The following is a 22,567-nucleotide window of genomic DNA, read 5'->3' as shown; positions in this document are numbered from 1 at the left end:
ATCTGGCTTATTTATATCTAAGATTTTTCTAATGTCCATTAGCTGTCAGTATATAGAACCTGCCCAAGTTAGCACTGTCTGGAAACAGTATGCAGACATCTGGAGCTATTCTTTGTCTAGATCACTTTCCAGTTATGAGGCTTATTGTTTGTGTTCAAAGGCCTACTGTGCGGCCACTCCCAAGCAGACAGATGTTTGAGCATGTCTTGAAGAGGCACAATGTGCTATTCATGTACATAGGGGGAGAGTCACCACTCAAGGTAAGCCTTAAAATATCCCTGTACACACACTAACATGCTCTCTCTCTCTCTCTCTCTCTCTCTCTCTCTCTCTCTCTCTCTCTCTCTCTCTCTCTCTCTCTCTCTCTCACACACACACACAAGGTGCACAGAGGCCTCCTTGTCATGTGCATCTTTGGTGCTAGGCATCAAACAGCCTTCTGGGGAGCACTGATTGGTTGATGTTTATATAGCACCATTCATACATAAAATGCTCCACCTTTGGAACAATTTCATAAAAAAAGAAACAGAAAAATTATCAGTCACAAAATTAATATTTGTATGTCTACCTATACCAAAATATGCCCATGTCTGTGTGTTGGTTTTAATACTTGTTGCAAGTAGGCCATCAGTTTAGTAAGTCTTATAAAATTAATTGCTTTAGAATACTGAGCATTGTTACTGGGGAAAAAATTAAATCACTATTTACAAGACTTTTATCAAATCTGGTTGACAGTAGTTCCAGTAGTAAATCAAGGAATGCTGTATTTCATCAACATTTCATTAGCATATTCAAGAATATAAATTCAACAAGCTATTCACCTGTCAGTCATGTCCCTTACATGCCTTACCGTGGATCCAAAACCTATTATTTATTGATGACTCGGATGCCAGCATGAAAGCCTCTCCTCTCAGTAAAGTCATAGCTCCTTGTTGTCGTCTACCAAACCCAGCATAAAGCACTTTTCAAGAGATTGATGGAAGAGGCAAAGGATTTGGTCCACCTTTGAGCTGGTGGTACTAAAGCATTTTAATCATTTGACTCCCAACAGGATTTTTGGAATGGTCTCGGTGCAATCACATTCCTTGGCATTTGCCTGGTGGCAGCCCCTGGTCCATGTGTCTCTTTTTACTTTTTTCCTACTAATCCCAAGCTCTCAAATCCTCATGAACCGAGGTGCTGTGGCCATGAAACTCTTCTTACCCAGTTTCATCCATGCTCTGTCCCTTCTCCTTTTCTGATGGGACCTTGCCCAGGTCACTCTTTCTCCATAAAGGTAGAACCTTCTGTGGGTCAGTCTAGTTTTGTGTGGACTCTGAATAGACTGTCTATTTTTTTTTACAATGCCACACATTGGTGAACTATTTGATGGATTAGGCAAGGCTCACTGAAATTAAAGGTAGGGTCTCCGATGTTTGAGACTTGCTTCAGAAAACTGTGTTGGGCCACCAAACAAAACAAAAATCAAAACAAACGTGTAGCCAATGAGCAGAAAGGAGGCGGAGAGAGTGTTCAGTGCGCATGTGTGACATTAGCAAAAAGCGGTTTTAACATTGTCATGGAGGATAAAAACAACTGATCCATCACTATAGCAAACAGGAAGGGGCTCTGAGCCCCTTCCTGTTTGCTATAGTGATGGATCAGTTGTTTTTATCCTCCAGAAGAGGAATGAAAGTCAGTCATAGTAAGACCGAGTACATGTGTGAATGAAAGGGAGGGAAGTGGAACAGTAAGGTTACAGGGTGAAGAAGGTAGGAGTTTAAGTACTTGGGGTCAACAGTCCAGAGTAATGGAGAGAGTGGGAAAGAGTTAAAGAAGCGAGTGCAGGCAGGTAATTTTATAATCAAGGGGAAGGTGTACAGGACAGTGGTGAGACCGGCCATGCTGTATGGTTTAGAGACAGTGTCACTGAAGAGACAGGAGTCAGAGCTGGAGGTAGCCGAGCTGAAGATGTTGAGGTTCTCTTTGGGAGTGACAAGATTGGACAGGATTAGGAACGAGTACATCAGAGGGACAGCTCATGTTGGACGTTTGGGGGACAAAGTAAGGGAGGCCAGAATAAGATGGTTTGGACATGTTCAGAGGAGGGAGAGTGAGTATATTGGTAAGAGAATGTTGGCCATGGAGCTGCCAGGCAGGAGGCAAAAAGGAAGGCCAAAGAGGAGGTATATGGATGTAATTAATGAGGATATGAAGCTAGTGGGTGCAAGTGTTGAGGATGCAGAAGATAGGGATAGGTGCAGAGAGATGATTCGCTGTGGCGACCCCTGAAGGGAAAAGCTGAAAGAAGAAGAAGATGGAGGATAAAAACAAAGAAAGTGAATAAAGGCTTATGATAAGGCAAGAAGTAGGACCAGTGTTAATATAGGATCAGCTTTCCAGTGCTAGAGAGAACTGACGGAGTGGGAAGTTGGCCGCATATTCACAGATTTGAGTTTCCTGAGTCAATAACTCCTGAGCTAAACGCTGTTGCTACACAAATAACACCTCTTTTCTATCATAGTAATGAAGAGAGGCAGCTATAACTGCATTTTGCTAGAAACAGCATTTAGCTCAGGAGTTATTGACTCGGGAAACTCAAATCTGTGAATATGTGGACAACTTTACTTAAGTCGGCGAGGTTGCTTTTTTCCTTCTCAATAGGTTTTGCTTTGTTTCACAGAACTAATATATGCTGCCCTTTGCATGATTATGCATGTGTGTCATTTTTTTGCTTGTTTGCTTATCTGCAATTGTATTGTTCTTCCCTTCAGCTATGATAGACACATTTATTTCCATTAGTTGCCTGGGTTACGTATGTATGTGTGGGCAGAGCTATCAATACAGGGGTGGGACCCATTTGGGTTAGGGGCGTGTTTGTTTTGGTGATTTCAATTGTCAACATTGGCTTTCAAACATCAGAAACCCTACCTTTAACCAAGGGACATTGGCATGTTTCCTTGACCACAGTATCCTAAGGAAACATTACTTTTCCACTCCATTTGGGTAGCACCAATTTTCACCATTCCATTTAGCTTCTTTGAAGCCCAGTAATGTTTCAACATATGTGTATGCCACAGTTTATTTTGATGATAGTCATTTACAGTAGTGATTGAAAAAATCTAATAATTAAAAAAAAAACAGTGACATTAACAACATATAAGGGCAGACCTAAGATTAAGATGGGCAGTACCAAATCCCAAGAAATGTTTAGAAAGAAGTGTTTAATTCGACAGGTGAAAGTACCTGTTGTTTTTCACTTTGCCCATGGCCAGGTGCATCCTCAAATTGATAAGTCTGTGGCAAATCTGAGGTTCAAAATCAAAAAGGGGATAAGATCATAGGTTTTTACCTAATTTTTCATGTCTTTAGCCCACTGGCTTCACTAAAAAAGGCAGCACCAGATTTAATTAAGTGGACAAAGCCACTGTGTCCTGTGCTGTACACCAGCCAGAAGCTCTCAGTAACAGAGTAAGTGCGGCATAATAGCAAAGGTTATTATGTAGGCAGTCCCAATCCTCCAAAATTACCTACTGAGGTATCCCTTTACCCTCTTTTCCAAATCACGCGCCACTCTTACTACTCCATATGAAGAATGCAATACTACGCAAGTTATACACTCATACAACTTTTCTCTTATTCTTTGGTGTCTTGAGGAGAGGTGTGCATTCTTGTTGTTCTGCATACTTATTAATGGTGCTTGCAAAGCAACATTCTTACTATTGTGCATACTCTTCCAGACAAAAATGTGATGTGTAACTTGTCCCGCAGCTTTTTTCCTAGACCCATGAATGAGGTGTCAAATTGACCGGCTCATTGAGGAGAGGTGTTCTATGACTTTTCTAAGCGATCCAACAAATGATGTTCATACAGTGGACGAAAAAGCAGCCAAAAAATCCCATAGAAATGAATGGGAAATTCCTAAAATTCTTAGTACTTCCGGTACCATGTCTCAAAATGACCTTTTTTCCAATAGACTCCCATTATAAACTTTGGAGGTTTATAACTCGGCAAGCTTTCAAACTATCTACACCAAACTCGGCCAGCTTCTTTAGGGTGATACTCTGAACAAACTTTTAAATTGGTGTACCGACTGGCCTTCCAGTTGTGCCGCAGCCCTGCCCCAAAATATGCAAAATCAAAAAAGTTTTAACAATATGGACATGTGACATATCAAAACACTCAGAACAATGAGGGGAATTTCCTCACGTGTAATTTGATGAAGTCACTTCATGTCACGTGATTTCATGTGAAAATAAAAAATTTGCACAACATGGACATGTGACATATCAAAACACTCCGCACAATGAGGGGAACTTGCCACGTGCAAGCACCATTCACATTTTCTTCAGGAAATGTACCGTTCTAGTTAATGGTGTTTGCAAAGCATCATTAATGGTTTGTTCTAATTATTATAATTCTTCCGGACAAAATTTCGGCACGTTAACTTGTCCTGCAGCTTTTGTCCTAGACCCATGAATGAGGTGTCAAATCGACTGGATCATTCAGGAGAGGTGTGCTATGACTTTTATTAACGATCCAACAAATGATGTTCACACAGTGGACGAAAAAGCGGCCAAAAAAATCCCTTAGAAATGAATGGGAAATTCCTAAAATTCCTTTAATCTCTCACACACGTCACGTGTGCAGAGCTCAGGCACGGTTTCTCTGTGTTCTCCTAGTGACTGTAGATGTAAAGGAGACTCTCAATACATGTAACTATCAACGCCACACTATCAATCCAATGATTACTAAAGTATTTTTCACCCCACCGGGTATTCTGGTGACGGCACTAGACACCACGTGACGTCACGTGTAGCCACGCCCCCAAAATAAGCAAAATCAAAAAGTTAGCACAACATGGACATGTCATATATCAAAACACTCAGCATGATGAGGGGAACTTGCCACTTGCAAGCACCAGTCACATTTTCTTTAGGAAATGTACCGTTCTAGTTAATGGTGCTTGCAAAGGTGTCAAATCGACCGGCTCATTGAGGACAGGTGTGCTATGACTTTTATAAGCGATTGGAATTCTGGAATTCCCGTTACGGAAGCTCAAAGGGGTTTTTTCCCCCATAGACTTGAATGGGGAATTCTTAAAACTCATTTGTTCTCTCTAGATGTAAAGGACACTCTCAACACATGTAACTATCAACTCCACACTATCAATCCAGTGATTCCACAAGTATTGGCCCCCAGTCAATACACTTTTGTCCAAAAGTATTGGCACCCCACCGGGTATTCACGTGACATCATGTGTAGCCCCGCCCCCAAACAACTGTTCGATGTAGTATAATAATAAATAGAATTCCATAATGACTGCAGTTTTGACATGAAATGTCAAAACACTTAGTAGTCACTTTTGTCCAAAAGTATTCGCACCCGACCGGGTATTCACGTGACGTCACGCGTTGCCCCACCCCCCAAATATGCGAAATCATAAATTTTGCACAACATGGACGTGTTGTATATCAAAACACTCAGCCCAATGAGGGGAAGTGCCTCATGTGTGTTTTGGTGATGTCATGTTTGAAATGTCGAAACACTTAGTAGTCACTTTTGTCCAAAAGTATTGGCACCCCACAGGGTATTCATGTGAAGTCACGTGTAGCCCCGCCCCAAAATACTGTTCTATGCAGTATAATAAGTAGAATTCCATAGTGACTGCAGTTTTGACATGAAATGTCAAAATACTTAGTAGTCACTTTTATCCAAAAAAAGTGTTGGCACCCCACCGGGTGTTCACGTGACGTCACGTGTATCACCGCCCCCCAAAAAATTTTGCACAACATGGACGTGTCATATATCAAAACACTCAGCACAACGAGGGGAAGTGCCTCACGCATGTTTTGGTCACGTCAGCTGACGTCACGTGTAGCCCCGCCCCCAAAATTAGCAAAATCATAAATTTTGCACAACATGGACGTGTCATATATCAAAACACTCAGCCCAATGAGGGGAAGTGCCTCACGCATGTTTTGGTCACATCACGTGACGTCACGTGTAGCCCGTCCCCAAAGAATAGTGCCTCGTGTATTATGGTCATGACATGGTTATGGTTATGGACATGATGTCACGTGAAAATTAAAAATGGGGGAACTGCCTCACGGGTTTTCTTGCCATGTCACATGCTCATGTCCGTTTGCCTCCAAAAGTATTGGCACCCTAGTGGTCCAGTAGCTTTCACAACCTTTCTGTCCACTTGCCTCCAAAAGTAACACTGACCCTTATGTCCACTCGCCTCCAAAAATTACCGGCCTTTGCGAATACTTGCACCGTCAAAGCCAACATCAAAGTTTGTTGCGACGAACTTTACAAATCTAGTTATTATTATTCTTCTTAGCCAAAAATTTATTTAAAAAAAAAATGCGGCCTAGGGCTTTCGAGCCACATGCACCAAATTCAGATATGTCCTGGACCCTGGTCTTAAGTTTTATGCTATTACTTTTCTAAGCGATCTGAATTCCCGGTACGGAAGCTTAAAGTCGCCTTTTTTCCCCATAGACTTCCACTTTGGAGGTTTATAACTCGGCAAGTTTTCGAGTGATTTACACTGAACTCAGACAGGATTTCGGGGTTCCGACGGTACTTTCGGTTTTCCCATGGTCAACGATGGAACATCCCATAGACTTGAATGGGGAATTCCGAAAAATTCCTCTAAGCTCTCACACATGTAGCGTGTGCAGAGCTCAGGCACGGCTTCTGTTCTGTTCTATGCACTAGAATAATAAGTAGAATCCCATAATGACTGCACTATTGACATGAAATGTCCAAACCCTCAGTAGTCACTTTTTGCCAAAAGTGTTGGCACCCCACCAGGTATTCTGGTGATGTCACGTGTAGCCCCGCCCCCAAAATAAGCGAAATCAAAAATTAGCACAACATGGACATGTCGTTTATCAAAACACTCAGCCCAATGAGAGGAAGTGCCTCACATGTATTTTGGTCATATCACATGACGCTCTTTAATTAAGCAAAAATACATTTTATCCGATTACTCGATTAATCGATGAAATTTTCGGTAGAATACTTGACTACTAAAATATTCGATAGCTACAGCCCTAGTAGAGACTCAGACTGTGAAGGCTGATCACAGACAGGCATGAGGCAGCAGAGGATAAAAATGACAGTGGAATTATTCAGTGCAACTGGTGATCAAAATAGTCTTTAAGTGCAATGTTAAGTGAAAAATGGAGAGAAAGGGAGCAAAACAGTAAAAATATGGTGATACTGTGATGTTTTACCATAATTGTATTTGAAAATCCCTTTCTTTCATTCTTTCATTGAGATTTTATGTGAACATTAAATCAAGCTTTCCAGCACTACATAATTTTATGCAGTTGTTAGATTATCTTGTTAGTGGATGATTTTAGATTTTTGTAAAAATATGCTAATTTGATGTTTCTGTAGGAGTTTCTGATTTTATAAAAAAAAGAGAAATAGACTTCCTAAAACACACTTATTGTTACTTTCACTAGAGGACCATGAAAGGAATTTGTCATTGTGTGTTTATTTTTACCCTGTTTTGTGATTTCAGGAGCATTACATAGACGTGGCTTCTGAACTAATTGTTTACACCTACTTTTTCTCTGCCTCTGAGGACATAATACCTGAGGTGAGATCTGAGTTCATGCTTAAATTGTCATTAATTTGGGTCTTTTATGCAACAATGAACTATTCCTCTGTAGTGTATCACATTGCCCTCATGCATTTGTCTTTAAAATGAATTTTTCCTTGTATAAATAATACTATTTATTTAAGTATTTTTTATTTATTAATACTATTACTATACTATTTTCTACAGTATAATGCATTTTGACAACCAGGACAGTTGTAATTACCAGCAAAGTCTTAAAGATTTCTTTCTTTCTTTCTTTCTTTCTTTCTTTTTTCCCATTTGCTTTTTAACCCCTTTTGTTTGTAGGGGTATGATATGATGTCTTGTTTTATTGATATAAATTTTATTTATTATTAAATATATTAAAATATATGGGATACTTCAGTGTATCATACAATAAATTACACATTAAGGCAATGGTTATTTGTGCTTTATTTTATGGAATTCATTCGTGACAAATTTGATTTTTTTGTGATTTGTTTTTGTTTGTTTTGTAATTCTCTTTTTCCCCAGCAGTATGTGATGATGTCTGAACTGCCCTCTGTGATTGTATTTAAGGATGGGACCCATTTCACTTATGATGGTGAGTGTGTATTCTCCTGGGGAAAAGGGACACAAAGTAAATTTGAAATTCTGCCAATTCCTAAAGCCACTTATTTTGTATTTACTATATAAAAATACCCATTTTTCAATTAAGCAAAAAAAAAAATATTGGAACATGTGACTTTGGTTGGTCATTTGGTTTGGTTCTTCAACCTATATACGTATATCAGGATAACTGTAGGATGGGTATACATATGCAATTGTTGTTGAAAAACATTTTTCACTAACTTGTTTCTCAAGTTTCTTAATTTTGTACATTCCAATTTTACATCAAAAGAAACTGTATATCTAGTTTAACTGCACTATACACTTATAAAATAACTGATAAAAGTCTACATGACAGGGATCTAATAGTAAATAAATATAGCTGTAATAGTAATGAGACAGGCTTAAGAGTTGTTATCTCTTGCCCAAGGAGAAGACCTTAGCACTGTGGAGGTTAGAAGTATACCACTGTTCCTTTTAAAAGCAACCATCATAATCTTGGGTTTCATGCCATACCTATATGTGAGTGCTAGGGTTACAGTTATATTCGTTTATGGAGGTGGGAAAATGGTAGATTTTTTCAAAGTGGAAGGAAGGCTATCACAAATTTTTCAAAGCTATGCCATACCTTCTAAACAGCACTTATTTAGGAGCAGTTTCATCCTGCAACAGGGTAATGAACAAAACACACCTCCGTCAGAATTCTGACTGTAATTGAAGGGCCAGCACAACCTTTAGATCTGAAACTTATTAAGCTGTGTGGGAACAGCTTGACCATATGATACAGAGAAAGAGTTTAAGCAAATCCATCTTTTTGGATATGCTCCAGGAACATCTGCTGGACATCTACTGGCAGAGAATTAGCTAACATGCCCAAAACTAGTAAATTTACCAAACTGGTATAGCAGGAATGGTCAAAGTTGTTACAAAATTGAGTTCCAGACAAATCCTTGAAAACGTGTGCTGAAAATCTGATGCATGCCATTACATTGCCTGGAATTCCAATAAAAACCATCACCCTCATCTAAACAACAGCAAAGGAATAATAAGAACCAGAGAATTACATGACATGGATGAAGCTTGAAAAAAAAACTCATAACTAACACATCAAGGCATAATAAATGTAAAGAGAATAATAATCAAAAGAGCAGACCAAACAATTAAAACTGTAGCACATATTGTTATAGTCAACATCTGCAGCTTCCGGAACGATTCTGAATAGGATATTTGAGTGTTCCTGTTATGTTCTTCTTTCCTAATCCTCTGAGATGTTTTAATGGCCAGAAGTTTGGTTTTGGTTGTGTTGGCTGTAAAAACAAAAATATCTGGTGTAATTGTGAAGAAGGACAACTTGTTCAATACCATCAAAAACAGACTGCCCTGTTTGGTTTGATGGACGAAAGAAAGGAAGACTGACAGACAGACAGACAAGAGTGGTAGCATACTCTCAATAACCCACAGCAAATGTTATAAAACCCAATACATTTTATAATCTATGTGTTGAGAATCTATGCATCAACACATAATAGGGGACATGTTAAAATTTAATTGAAAAGCAAGTGAGGGGGCACCGTGGCTTAGTGGTTAGCATGTTTGCCTCACACCTCCAGGGTTGGGGGTTCGATTCCCGCCTCCGCCTTGTGTGTGTGGAGTTTGCATGTTCTCCCCGTGCCTCGGGGGTTTCCTCCGGGTACTCTGGTTTTCTCCCCCGGTCCAAAGACATGCATGGTAGGTTGATTGGCATCTCTGGAAAATTGTCCGTAGTCTGTGATTGTGTGAGTGAATGAGAGTGTGTGTGTGCCCTGCGATGGGTTGGCACTTTGTCCAGGGTGTATCCTGCCTCGATTCCCAATGACGCCTGAGATAGGCACAGGCTCCCCATGACCCGAGGTAGTTTGGATAAGCGGTAGAAAATGAATGAATGAAAAGCAAGTACAGTTATGCATAAACAATATTGATGAATGGTCAGTTAAAAGTGGATTTAAGTTTAACTAAAAATGCATTTTTTCCTCTGTTGTCCTCACAATCCGGCTGTTCTTGGACGGAGAACCCATCAAAGTTTTGAAAGATTTAAAATTAGTGCTTGTTTTTGACAACAAACTTACCTGTATTCTACACCTGAAAAAGAGAAAAAATGTTTTAATGTTCAAAAGTCTTAAATGTGGTGCTGAATTGAGAGTACATTTATGCCTTTACAGAGTATTAGTTAGATCCTGACTGGACTATGAATGCTCTGTACTATGTTGCTTGACATTTTGTGAACCCAAACTCATCTATTAGTTTCTGACATCAGCTGGAAGAAAGTTTCCCCCACTCTTCAATGCAATTCTTTCAGTTGTATGATGTTTGGGGATTTCTTGCATTTCAAATCAACCCACAGAATTTTTTTTGACCTGTTGCAAGGACCAGTTCCACCTCAGCTTCAGTCTTTTGACAGATGGGCCCACATGTTCCTCAAGCACTTTCTGATGCAGTATATGTAGAATGTAGAATTAATATGATGATGAGCTGGCATGGTCCTGCTGCAGCAAAGCATCCACAAACTAGAGCACTTCCACCTCCAAGTTTCATAGATGGTATGAGGGATTTTGTTAAATGCTGTATTTGGTTTACACCAAACATACCCTCTGTTAAAGTCTCCAAATAATTAAATTTTGTCCAAAGCACATTATTCTTTTCACTATTCTATTCTAAACACATTATAGAAGTCTTGGCCTTTGTCTTCTTTCTCAAACTTCCAATGATGATTAAAGATTTCAGTCTATTTCTGATTATAGATTCATGCACTTTGACATCAACTGTAGCAAGATTGCTGTATTTCCTGTGATGACATTTTAGGGTTTTTGGAGACTTCCCTGACCATGCATTTGTTTTAAATGTTCTCCACTTTCAAATGTTTTTGGACAGTGGAATGGCTGATTACAAATTCTTTTGAGATCTTTTTATATCCATTACCAGGCTCATGAGCATCAGTAAACTTCAGCTCAGCGAGTCAGCTTCATAGAAGAATTGAAGTCAAAAGTCATACAGTAGTACAGTACTGTTGTTTTTAAATTACGCTGTGATAACCAGAGTAAATGCAAAATGCTGTTTTTGAATGATTTCAGTTACAGGAAAAAAGCTATCCAAACCTACCTGGCCCTATGTGAAAAAGGAATCCCCCTTTGCTAAATCATAAATGGACTTTGCTGAACCACATTTTTGGGAAGCTGTGTTAAATTTCACTTTCCACACCCAGACCTGTTGAATCAAGAAATCACATAAACAGAACCTGTCTGACAATGTGAAACATTTTAAAAGATCTCAAAAAGCAATACATCATGCTGCAATCTAAAGAAATTCAAGAACAGATGTGAAACTAACCATTGAAAAGAGTACCATAGCCATTTCTTAGGCTTTTGGACTCCAGTGAACCACAGTTAATGTCATTATACCTGTACTCAAATAGAGAAAACTTGTGGTGAACCTTCCTAGGAGTGGGAGGCCTACGAAAATTACTCCAAGAGAGCAATGACTTTATCTAGGGTCTCATAAAAGAACCCAGAATAACATCTAAAGAGCCAAAGGCCTCACTTGCCTCAGTTAAGGTCAGTGTTCATGATTCAACAAAAATAATGAGACTGGGCAAAAATAGCATCCATGGGAGAGTTCCAAGGAAAAAGATGTTTCTCACTATAAAACACCTTGATCATCCCCAAGATTTGGGCAAAAATATTGTGTACTGATGAGACAAAAGTAAAATTTTTTGGAAGGCATATGTTCAATTACATCTGTCATAAAACTAACACAGCATTTCATAAAAGGAACATCATACCAACAGTCAAACACGGTGGTGGAAGGAGACATGCAAATGCACATTAGTTTATTTACTGAACCTTCCCATACCTTCCAGAAAATGCTGCACCGCACCAAACACTCTCTTTCTCCAGGAGGTTGATGAGCTATAGCTGCTGCTCTAATTGGCTGCTGACTATTTGGGGTCCTTCAGCTGCTCTGCCTGCAATTGTGTGAGGAGCAAAACATTGCCGTTGGTAAGCGGTGATGCAGGCTCCACCAAGTTGTATGAACAGTTTATGAAATCCTGCTTGATAATTGAGGCCAAATACCTTGTCAGAAAAATAAACTTGTAGGCAGATGTAGGCAGAATTTTCTATTGACACTACTGAGTGAGAATTTCATTTGATATAACGCTGTGTTTCACATAGAAATGATTGTTTATGCCGTGTCAAACTAGTAGAGCTGATTGCGATTTGTTTGCAGGTTTATAAACTTATAATCTCTTTTTATTGGGATTTTTAGAGTATGAAGATGGCAGCTTGGCATCATGGGTGAACAGAGAACGTTTCCAAAGTTACCTGCAGATTGACGGCTTCACACTGTATGAGTTGGGGGAGACTGGTATTGTCCTGCATCACAACACACATTATATTTATTTTAAAATAATAATTTTAGGGGTGTAACTAGTGTAATATAATGCAGATATAATCAAATCTGAACAGGTTGCATAGTTAATATTGTAGTCTGTTTGTGTATGTCAAATCATTTTCTGGTATAGTGCACTTATTGGTATTATATTTTATGTAATAAGTAAATAAACAAATGAACAAAACAATGTAGCCTTTAGTTTTAAAATAATAAATGACAATATGCCTGTATAAATTGTAAAGTACCTTTTGCCTCTAATTTGACAGCTAGTTTTTAATGATTATTGGCTTTCTCAATGATAAAAGAAGCATATACAGAAGCATTTAATTTTTATAACTAATAAATAAAGTGCATACTTTCAACTTTAATTTCAAAGGAGATTAAATCTGAAACCAGTTGACTATGGATTCCACTTGCTGAAGGCAAAACTGAAAGCAAAACAAGCCAAAACGAAAGAACTTAAGACAGCTACAGTTAAGATTTAGAAGAGCATAGGCTTCAGGTGAATGTGTTGTGTAATTCATTTAACAAGTTTTCATGCTGATTTCATCATGCACTCCGTTCTAATGACCCAATAAATTTCACCTGACCTTCATCAGTGAAATTGGTTCAAATGCTTCCGGAACTGCTGTTGGAATTGTCACATTTTTGCAAATACCTAGCCAATAGTTAAGGACTGTGCCAATACATATAGGGTGTTTTTCTCCACTCCGATTATGATGGCTTCCTGTGGCTCCTTGAAACTAACAACTGGCTCGTCTCTTTTTTCACAAAATATAATGTTTCCCTAACAAAAGAAAAGCATGGGTTAAATCTTTAGCTGGATTTCTTGACCTTTAATTTATTCTCTATATTGAAGACCTGCCTAAGTGTCTTGTATTACCGGTATTCTGGAGTGGTAGGGGGCTAATTCATATTTGACTTCCCCAGCATGTCCCCAGCAAACACTGTGCATAGTCGATTCTGTGCTACACTATTACAAGACCCATCCACAAGGATGGAATATGTTATATGTATATCTTATATGTGAGGACATTATGGGACAAACATTTTCCTTGGCTTTATTTCACTTGAAATTGATACTTATCACCTCTAGCACTGAAGACTGGAAACATTGCAACTCTTTTATCTGGGTATAATTATGTTGGCTTTGTAGAAGCCAATATTCTGATTTCCTTTATAAGCTTATTATGTTGGCTTTATAGAAGCCAACATTCTGATTTCCGTTATAAGCTTATTATTATTATGTTGGCTTTGTAGAAGCCAACATTCTGATTTCGGTTATAAGCTTATTATTATTATTATTATTATTATTATTATTATTATTATTATTATTATTATTATTATTAGACAAAAAATTATTTAAATAAATGTGGCCTAGGACATTCGAGCAACATGCACCAAATTCGGATGTCATAGACCCTGTTCTGAAGTTTCTTGCTCTATTTTTCTAAGTGATCGGAATTCCGGCATTCCCGGTACGGAAGCTCAAAGTGGCCTTTTTCCCCATAGACTTCCATTATAAAATTTTGAGGTTTATAACTCGGCAAGTTTTCGAGCGATTTACACCGAACTCGGACAGGTTCTTTAGGACCTTACTCCGAACGAAGTTTTTATTTCGGAGTTCCGACGGAATTTTCGGTTTTCCCGTGGTCGACGATCGAACATCCCATAGATTTGAATGGGGAATTCCGAAAAGTCCTCTAAGCTCTCTCACACACAATACATCCAACATTAAGAATTGCATGTACTGTTCTATGCAGTATAATAAGTAGATACCCATAATGACTGCAGACCAAACCCAAAACCCTCAGTAGCCACTTTTTGCCAAAAGTATTGGCACCCCACCGGGTATTCCGGTGACGTCACTTGACGTCACGTGAAAATTTAAAATTTGCACAACATGGACATGTGACATATCAAAACACTCAGCACAATGAGGGAAACTGCCGCATGGGTATTCTGGTCACGTCACGTCATGTGACGTCACGTGAAAATTAAAAATTTACACAACATGGACATGTGACATATCAAAACACTCAGCACAATGAGGGGAAATACCTCACGGGTATTCGGATCACGTCACATGCTCATGTCTGCTCACCTTCAAAAGTATTGGCACCCTAGCGGTCCAGTAGCTTTCACAATCTTTCTGTCCACTCGCCTCCAAAATGCACCGGCCTTATAAACTTTTGAGGTTCATAACTCGGCAAGTTTTCGAGCGATTTACACCGAACTCGGACAGGTTCTTTAGGACCTTACTCCGGATGAAGTTTTTATTCCGGAGTTCCCACGGAATTTTCGGTTTTCCCTAGTTGATGGTCAAACATCCCATAGACTTGAATAGGGAATTCCGAAAAGTCCTCTAAGCTCTCAGACACACAATACATCCAACATTAACTGTTCTATGCAGTATAATAGGTAGAATCCCATAATGACTGCAGTATTGACGTGAAATGTCCAAACCCTCAGTAGCCACTTTTTGTCAAAAGTATTGGCACCCCACCGGGTATTCTGATGACGTAATGTGTAACCCCGCCCCCCAAAAAACTGTTCTATTCAGTATAATAAGTAGAATTCCATAATGACTGCAGTTTTGACATGAAATGTCAAAACACTTAGTAGTCACTTTTGTCCAAAAGTATTGGCACCCCACCGGGTATTCACATGACGTCACGTGTAGCCCTGCCCCAAAAACAAGCGAAATCAAAAATTTGCACAACATGGACATGTGACATATCAAAACACTCAGCACATTGAGGGGAACTGCCCCACGGGTATTCTGGTCATGTCACTTGACGTCACGTGACGTCACCTGAAAATTAAAAATTTGCACAACATGAACATGTGACATATCAAAACACTCAGCACAATGAGGGGAACTGCCCCACGGGTATTCTGGTCACGTCACGTGACGTCACGTGAAGCTCCGCCCCCAAAAGAGGCGAAATCAAAAATTTGCACAACATGGACACGTGACATATCAAAGCACTCAGCACAATGAGGGGAACTGCCCCACGGGTATTATGGTCACGTCACATGAAAATTAAAAATTTGCACAACATGGACATGTGACATATCAAAACACTCAGCACAATGAGGGGAACTGCCCCACGGGTATTATGGTCACGTCACGTGAAAATTAAAAATTTGCACAACATGGACATGTGACATATCAAAACACTCAGCACAATGACGGGAACTACCTCACAGGTATTCGGATCATGTCACATGCTCATGTCCACTCACGTCCAAAAGTATTGGCACCCTAGCTGTCCAGTAGCTTTCACAATCTTTCTGTCCACTCGCCTCCAAAATGAACCGGCCTTTGCGAATAGTTGCACCATCAAAGCCAACATCAAAGTTTGTTGCGACGAACTTTACAAATCTAGTAAAGTTTTATATTTTTATTTATTGTTTAGTTTTTTACATGAATACAATTCCATTATAAAGTATATTTCTTACTAGAATTATGATTTTATATCTCAAGGACACAAGGGGTCTGACTTACACAATTCTTTAAAATTCAAACTTTACAAAAACATGTTAATGCAAATAATTTCCCTGATGCTTCATCAGTTTACTTTAATACCTTTAGTAATGAAGCATGAAAAGAGAATGGCTTAAAACTTTAAATTTTCCTCTTACAGGTAAATTAGTAGCAATTGCTGTCATTGATGATAAGATTTCACCAGAGAAAAGCTTGAGGTATTTCTTTTCTTTTCAAAGGAACTACCACTCACAGACATGCTACCATGCCATAAGAAATCATAAGAAATGTGTTGCCAAGCTTTTTTTAAACATGTATGTATGTGTATATATATATATATATCTGTGTGTGTGTGTGTGTGTGTGTGTGTGTGTGTGTGTGTGTGTGTGTATATAAATAGTGCATACCTCAAAATTAAATTTGTTTCTTAGGAATTCTCTGTCTGTTTTTCCTCAGGTTAAAGACTCTCATACAGAGAGTTTCAAGAGAGTACAGGGATGACTTCTACAGGTAACGTGAAATAAGAAGCAATATTAGGGTTTCATTTAATTTGCCAGGTTTGTTTTCAATTCTCAGAGGAATGAAAATAAAGCAGACTCAAAAACTTGACACTATGAGACAGACAGACTAATTGGCATATTTATTTATCATGAGGATTGGCCTGTCTGATTACAAATTAATGTATAAGAAGATGGAAGACATTCATTTGAAACACAATTGAGTTTTTTCAGAACATTTTTTGTGTTATCCCACTTTTTGGAATTCATATTTTTATGTAGTCTAATATGATAGGGGTTTTACTTTGAATCATCAAGGACAGCCTATAACATGGGTAGTCATTGCCTCTCATTTCCTCATTTTCATGTGCACTTTTTCTATCTCTTTTTAAAAAAAAAGGCAACAGAGAGATGAAAATGATACAGAAAAGAATATTCTCTCAAATCATCTCCCCTGCACAGTCTGTCAGTATCACAAAGATGAATTCCACTGGTAGATGAAGAGAAAAAATAAATGAAGCAATATGAGAGGGACAGTTTCAGCATTTTTTACATTTCAGAATTTTCTCCACTAAGGATGAGTTCAGGTCAAGGAAAAATTAGGCTGCTCAAGAATGATCAATCCACCAGCACCTACTGGTTTTTAAGTCCACATCAGCATAATGTTGTGTTGGCCTGTGAGAGTTATACTGTAGCTTGTTTATGAAAATCTTGTGAATCTTGAAAACTAACATATTAAAATACTAAACATTACAATGCAGTGATGAATCTCAAAGACAAAATGAACTTTATCTCCAAATGTTTAGGCATTTCCAGTTTGGTCATATGGATGGTAATGACTACATCAACAGCTTCATCATGGGGTGAGTATTTTTTTCTGTCACTTTATTCTTTAATTACTTTAATCCTCCTTCTATGAGTGCCCTGTGGTACCCAGTGATGACAACAGACATAATCAGCATAATCAAATGTGCCAGAACTCAAGCTGCTTGCTGTTTTAGCAGTTCTGAAATGAACGGCCCTTGTGAGCTTATACTACATGCATAAGTGCATCTGAAGGAGTGTGTTGCAAGCACAAATACACTATTTTGAGCACCCAGCTTGAAATATTATACAGTACATAGTAATTTACTTTTTCTATATCATTATTAAGCTTTCTCTTAAACAGAGTGGCAGTTTTTTAATAATATAATATTGCTTTAGATACTTTGTGTTTTTCAGCTAAAAGATAAAAATTTGTCAGAGGAGTAACTCTACAAAATTCTGACTTTTTGATCTTGTCACAATGCAATTCTGTTTTTTGGCACTAATTTCCCTGAATTTCTTTTTCTTTTTTATATTTTTTAAGTCGAGTCAGTATAATAATCACTATTATAATACAAAACACAGTAATAATGTCATGCTGCTTTTTATTTGTGTGCAATGCAGTGAGGTAGCTGTGCCATCTTTTGTTGTTCTCAACACATCTAATGAGCAATACTTCCTGCCCAGCGAGCCAATTGAGAGGCTTGAACAACTGATCTCCTTCATCAAGAGTGTTCTGGAGGGCACAGCTCAGGTAATGCATGCTTCTAACAATTTGTATAAATAAACAAACTTATAACAATAATACAAATAATAAGCAAACATAACTAAAAACTTTCATATCAGATTATTTCGAATTACTATGACCTCTTCTATGGTACCACTCACTTATTGTCCCTTTTAATGTGTTCATTCATCTTCATTTATTTTCTGTCAAACCTTCTGTTAAATCTGTTTTTATTTTACAATATAAAATAAAAAATCTTAACAAGTGGAGATTACCTTCTTATGTCAGACTATGAAAAATCCAGTCAAAATCACAAGCAGCAGCACTAATTGTTTTTGTGTCTGCAAGGGAAAACCACATCATCTTCAGAAGATATGAGCTGTTTTATGAATTGCAATGTTCTGAAGTGGATGTGGGATCAAGTTGCTGTATATTTTTTCTTTTCTTTTCTATTTTCTTTATTTCCAGTTCTTTCTTCTTGGACAACATCTCATGATCTTGGTGGAGGCATTGTGGTCAGATGGAATTGCCAGATCAATGAGCCTGCACATCTTCTCTTTCTTGTCTTTGATGATTAGGCCTATTTCTTTTTTTTCTCTGGCTGTATGGGAAGCTATGTCCAGAACACAGTGATGCTGTCACTCTGTGTGACTTTCATTGGTTGGTGAATATCTGTTGTCTTGAAGTTGTATTTTGTAATTGATGGATGGATTGGTGGATAGATGGATGGGTTGATTGATGGATTGTCTTCATATTTCTAAAAGCATGTACTAAAAATATTGCTAATGCAATGGGAATAACCCTGGATGTTCCTAAATGTATCTGTAAAGTGTAACATATATTAGTAGTGTTCTGCTACCGAGAAGAACATTATGTGGAACCATCATTGCATGGTTTCTTGACTGATTTGAAGAATACTAGATTAAATGTTCAAGTCAAGAGTCAGGAAGCTTTTATTGTCATTTTAACCATTTTATTTCTTCCCTGTTTGTTGCATACATGTTCATAAAAAAAAAAAAAAAACTTTGAACAATGTTTTAGAGTCATGGTAGCTTAAGTATGTAACCTAGTGAACCAGAGTTAATGTATCCAATGATAGAGATTTAAGCACTTCTGTACGCCACTCTGGATAAGGGCGTCTGCCAAATGCTGTAAATATAAACCATATATAGCTGACACAGTTCACAGTGACATGAGACAACGTTTCTCCAGGACCATGGTGCTACATAAAACAAAGACAGAGCTAAGAACTTAAATAAGTTTGTAATAGCCACATAAAGTGCATCTGTGCATCCTGATGCAAACAATGCAGGAAAAAAGACAATGCAAGACAATACAAGACATTACACAAAAGACAGTACAGAAAAGCAGCTCTGAGCAGGGTACTTACTGTATGTTCTATAGTACACGTACATGGTTGTATATTGGAAGAGTGTATTTGGTGTAGGTCAGTGCAGTCCACACAGTTAAGTGTGTGTGTATTATAGTCAGTACAGTTCAGTTATTGAGGAGTCTGATGGATGTGAAAATAAACTGTTGCACAGTCTGGTTGTGAGGGCCCGAATGCTTTGGTACCTTTTTCCAGATGGCTGGATGATGAAGAGTGTGTGTGAGTGGTGTGTTGTGTAAATGTTCGTGATAGAGGAGAGACTCCAATGATATTCTCAGCTGTCCTCACAATCTGCTGCAGGGTCTTGCGATCCAAAATAGTGCCCACTGAGGGACTTCAGTGCTCAGTTTAGTGGTGCTGAAGATGCTGTTCCTGATCTAGACTGACTGAGGTCTCCCAGTCAGAAAGTCCAGGATCCAGTTGCAGAGGGAGGTGTTCAGTCACAGCAGGCACCGCTTCTCAATGCTGAGGGGTGATTTTGTTAAATGCTGAACTAAAGTCTATGAACAGCATTCGAACGCAAGTGTCTTTATTGTCCAGGTGTGTGAGGGCTAAATGAAGGGCAGGGCCAATGGCATCGTTCATGGAGCTGTTTGAGCGATACGCAAACTGCAGGGGTCCAGTGAGTGTGGAAACTTGGTCTTGATGTGCCTTATGAGGAGCTTCTTGAAGCACTTCATTACAATGGGTGTGAGTGCAACGGGATGATAGTCATTGAGGCAGGACTGTAGACTTCTATGGCATGGTGATGATCGTGGATGTTGAAGATGTCAGCGAAGACATCCACCAGCTGATCTGCACATTCCCTTAGCACCCTGCCAGGAATGTTGTCTGGTCCAACAGCCTTCCGTGGGTGTAAGTTTTTATCACGTCAGTCGTGGATAGACAGAGTACCTGATCATTGGGGGGAATGGATGGTCTTCCTTGCCGCTGTGTTGTTCTGCACCTCAAAACGAGCGTAGAAGTCATTCAGCACATATGGGTGGGAGGCATCACTATCACAGGCAGGTGAGGCTGTCTTGTAGTTCATGATTGCCTGTATGCCCTGCCACATCCGCTGGGTGTCTCCGCTGTCCTGAAAATGGCTGTGCATTGTCTGGACATGGGCGCGCTTTGCTTCTCTGATGGCTTGGGATAATGGCGTGGTGATAATCTTGGAGACAGTCACGTCATCAATGCACTTGCCAATTTAGCTGGTCACTGATGCCGTGTACTCCTCCAGGTTGACAGAATTGTCGTTGGTTGCAGCTTCCCTGAAGATGTGCCAGTTAAAGCAGTCCTGAAGAGCAAAGGTGGCTCCTGCTGGCCAGGTTTTCACCCACTTCAGAACTGGCTTAGCGCGGCTAACGAGTGGTCTGTATGCCTGAATTAGCATAACAGAGATGTGGTCTGAGTAGCCGAGGTAGGGGCGGGGTTCCACATGATACGTGTCGGGAATGTTTGTGTAAATTAGATCTGACTTGTTTTCCTGTGGTATGAATTTCCCATTGTATGCGTGAAAACCACTGCCATGTACTGAGAAAAAATTCTCTAAAAAGGGATTGGCCGCTGCGTGCTACTGACACACCACCATCTTAGAATATATTCTGTTGTGATGCCTTTAGACACACACACACACACACACACACACACACACACACACACACACACACACACACACACACACACAAATAAATAAAAAATAGAATAGGAGCCCGACTTTGCTTTATTTCAGTTTAAATGTGTGATCTTTTAACAAGAACAAATTCAGTTATGAAACCTGGAATAAATTTATGTCCAGGATGCCATTTGCTCATATAAGCTAATGTGTTGAATCTTAATTTTTTCTTTATGGTGCCAACCCTATTGCCTGTTACCTGTTATTGATGTTCAGAATGCATAAAGCACTAGAGCAACAGTTTATGCATGCATAATTTTTAGTCCATTTGAAAAATATTGGGTTTCCTTTAAAAGTCTGTTATTTTACTGATATTTGCATTTAATAAACGTCAACACATGGCAAAATAGAAACTACAAGAAATAATGCAAGATGCAATATATCATTCTATTCAATATTTCAAAATATAGTTATGAATAGCTATCAGTAATAAAATTGATGATTTACCTAAATTTAAAATTAAGATATCAGTACCACCAGAACTAGCTTCCATAATTCTTCAGCAGGTTTTAACTCTGTATCTGCCATATTTGGATATCAGAAAAGTCCTTCAGAAGGTCTTCTTGATAATATTGATGATAATATTTGATATTCAAAACAAATATTGGATTTTAGCGAATGGCCCATATTTTAATGGATACAAAGTCAGATGCATACATTATCTAGTATATTTGACAATGATATGAGAACATAGCTTTTATATAGTATTAAAAGACAACAAAATTAAAGAAAGGATAACTTTTACAAAAAGCTGTTGTATTTATTGAAATATCAATATATTAAGAGAAGATATTTGGTAATCGGTAGGTAATTCACAGTTTCAACTATCACCATCACTTGGTAAATTAAAACATTGACCTTAGCTGTAATGGAGGAAAAATGTATTCAGCAAGCATTAAAAAAGTATTTAGAAGACCTTTTTTTCTCGGTGTTTACAGGCTTATGGAGGGGACGGATTCTTTCAGAGACTCAAGCGTGTGGTCTATGATGCCAGATCCACCATCATGGTGAGTGATGACCTCGATTAATCATGACACAATACGTATGGGTTAATTTCGGGTTAATGCCTGCATATGTTTGTGTTTTGTTCTCTCTGTAGATGTAAAGCACACTCTCAATACATGTAACTATCAACTCCACACTATCAATCCAATGATTCCACAAGTATTGGCCCCCAGTCAATACACTTTTGTCCAAGAGTATTGGCACCCCACCGGGTATTCACGGGACGTAATGTGTAACCCCGCCCCCCAAAAAACTGTTCTATGTAGTATAATAAGTAGAATTCCATAATGACTGCAGTTTTGACATGAAATTAAATTTGACATGAAATGTCAAAACACTTAGTAGTCACTTTTGTCCAAAAGTATTGGCACCCCACCGGGTATT

At 38.7% G+C, this 22,567-nt stretch overlaps 1 protein-coding gene across 2 annotated transcripts in view; it reads left to right on the top strand.

The window, feature by feature from the left end:
* LOC113659822 (protein disulfide-isomerase TMX3-like) overlaps nucleotides 1-22,567 on the top strand; it is a 47,940-nt gene that overhangs the window by 13,392 nt on the left and 11,981 nt on the right. The window contains exons 7-15 of one of the 2 annotated variants that reach the window (XM_027172890.2): nucleotides 161-260; nucleotides 7,520-7,597; nucleotides 8,117-8,183; nucleotides 12,488-12,586; nucleotides 16,264-16,321; nucleotides 16,560-16,613; nucleotides 17,407-17,463; nucleotides 18,029-18,158; nucleotides 22,117-22,185. In XM_027172890.2, coding sequence (XP_027028691.1) covers nucleotides 161-260; nucleotides 7,520-7,597; nucleotides 8,117-8,183; nucleotides 12,488-12,586; nucleotides 16,264-16,321; nucleotides 16,560-16,613; nucleotides 17,407-17,463; nucleotides 18,029-18,158; nucleotides 22,117-22,185 — 712 coding nt within the window. Of the gene's footprint in view, nucleotides 1-160; nucleotides 261-7,519; nucleotides 7,598-8,113; nucleotides 8,184-12,487; nucleotides 12,587-16,263; nucleotides 16,322-16,559; nucleotides 16,614-17,406; nucleotides 17,464-18,028; nucleotides 18,159-22,116; nucleotides 22,186-22,567 lie in introns of both variants that reach the window. The other variant, XM_027172883.2, reaches the window with a different exon arrangement.

This window comes from Tachysurus fulvidraco, chromosome 25 (assembly GCF_022655615.1).
Source record: "Tachysurus fulvidraco isolate hzauxx_2018 chromosome 25, HZAU_PFXX_2.0, whole genome shotgun sequence".
NCBI lineage: Eukaryota > Metazoa > Chordata > Actinopteri > Siluriformes > Bagridae > Tachysurus > Tachysurus fulvidraco.
This window is presented reverse-complemented; position numbering and strand designations above follow the sequence as displayed.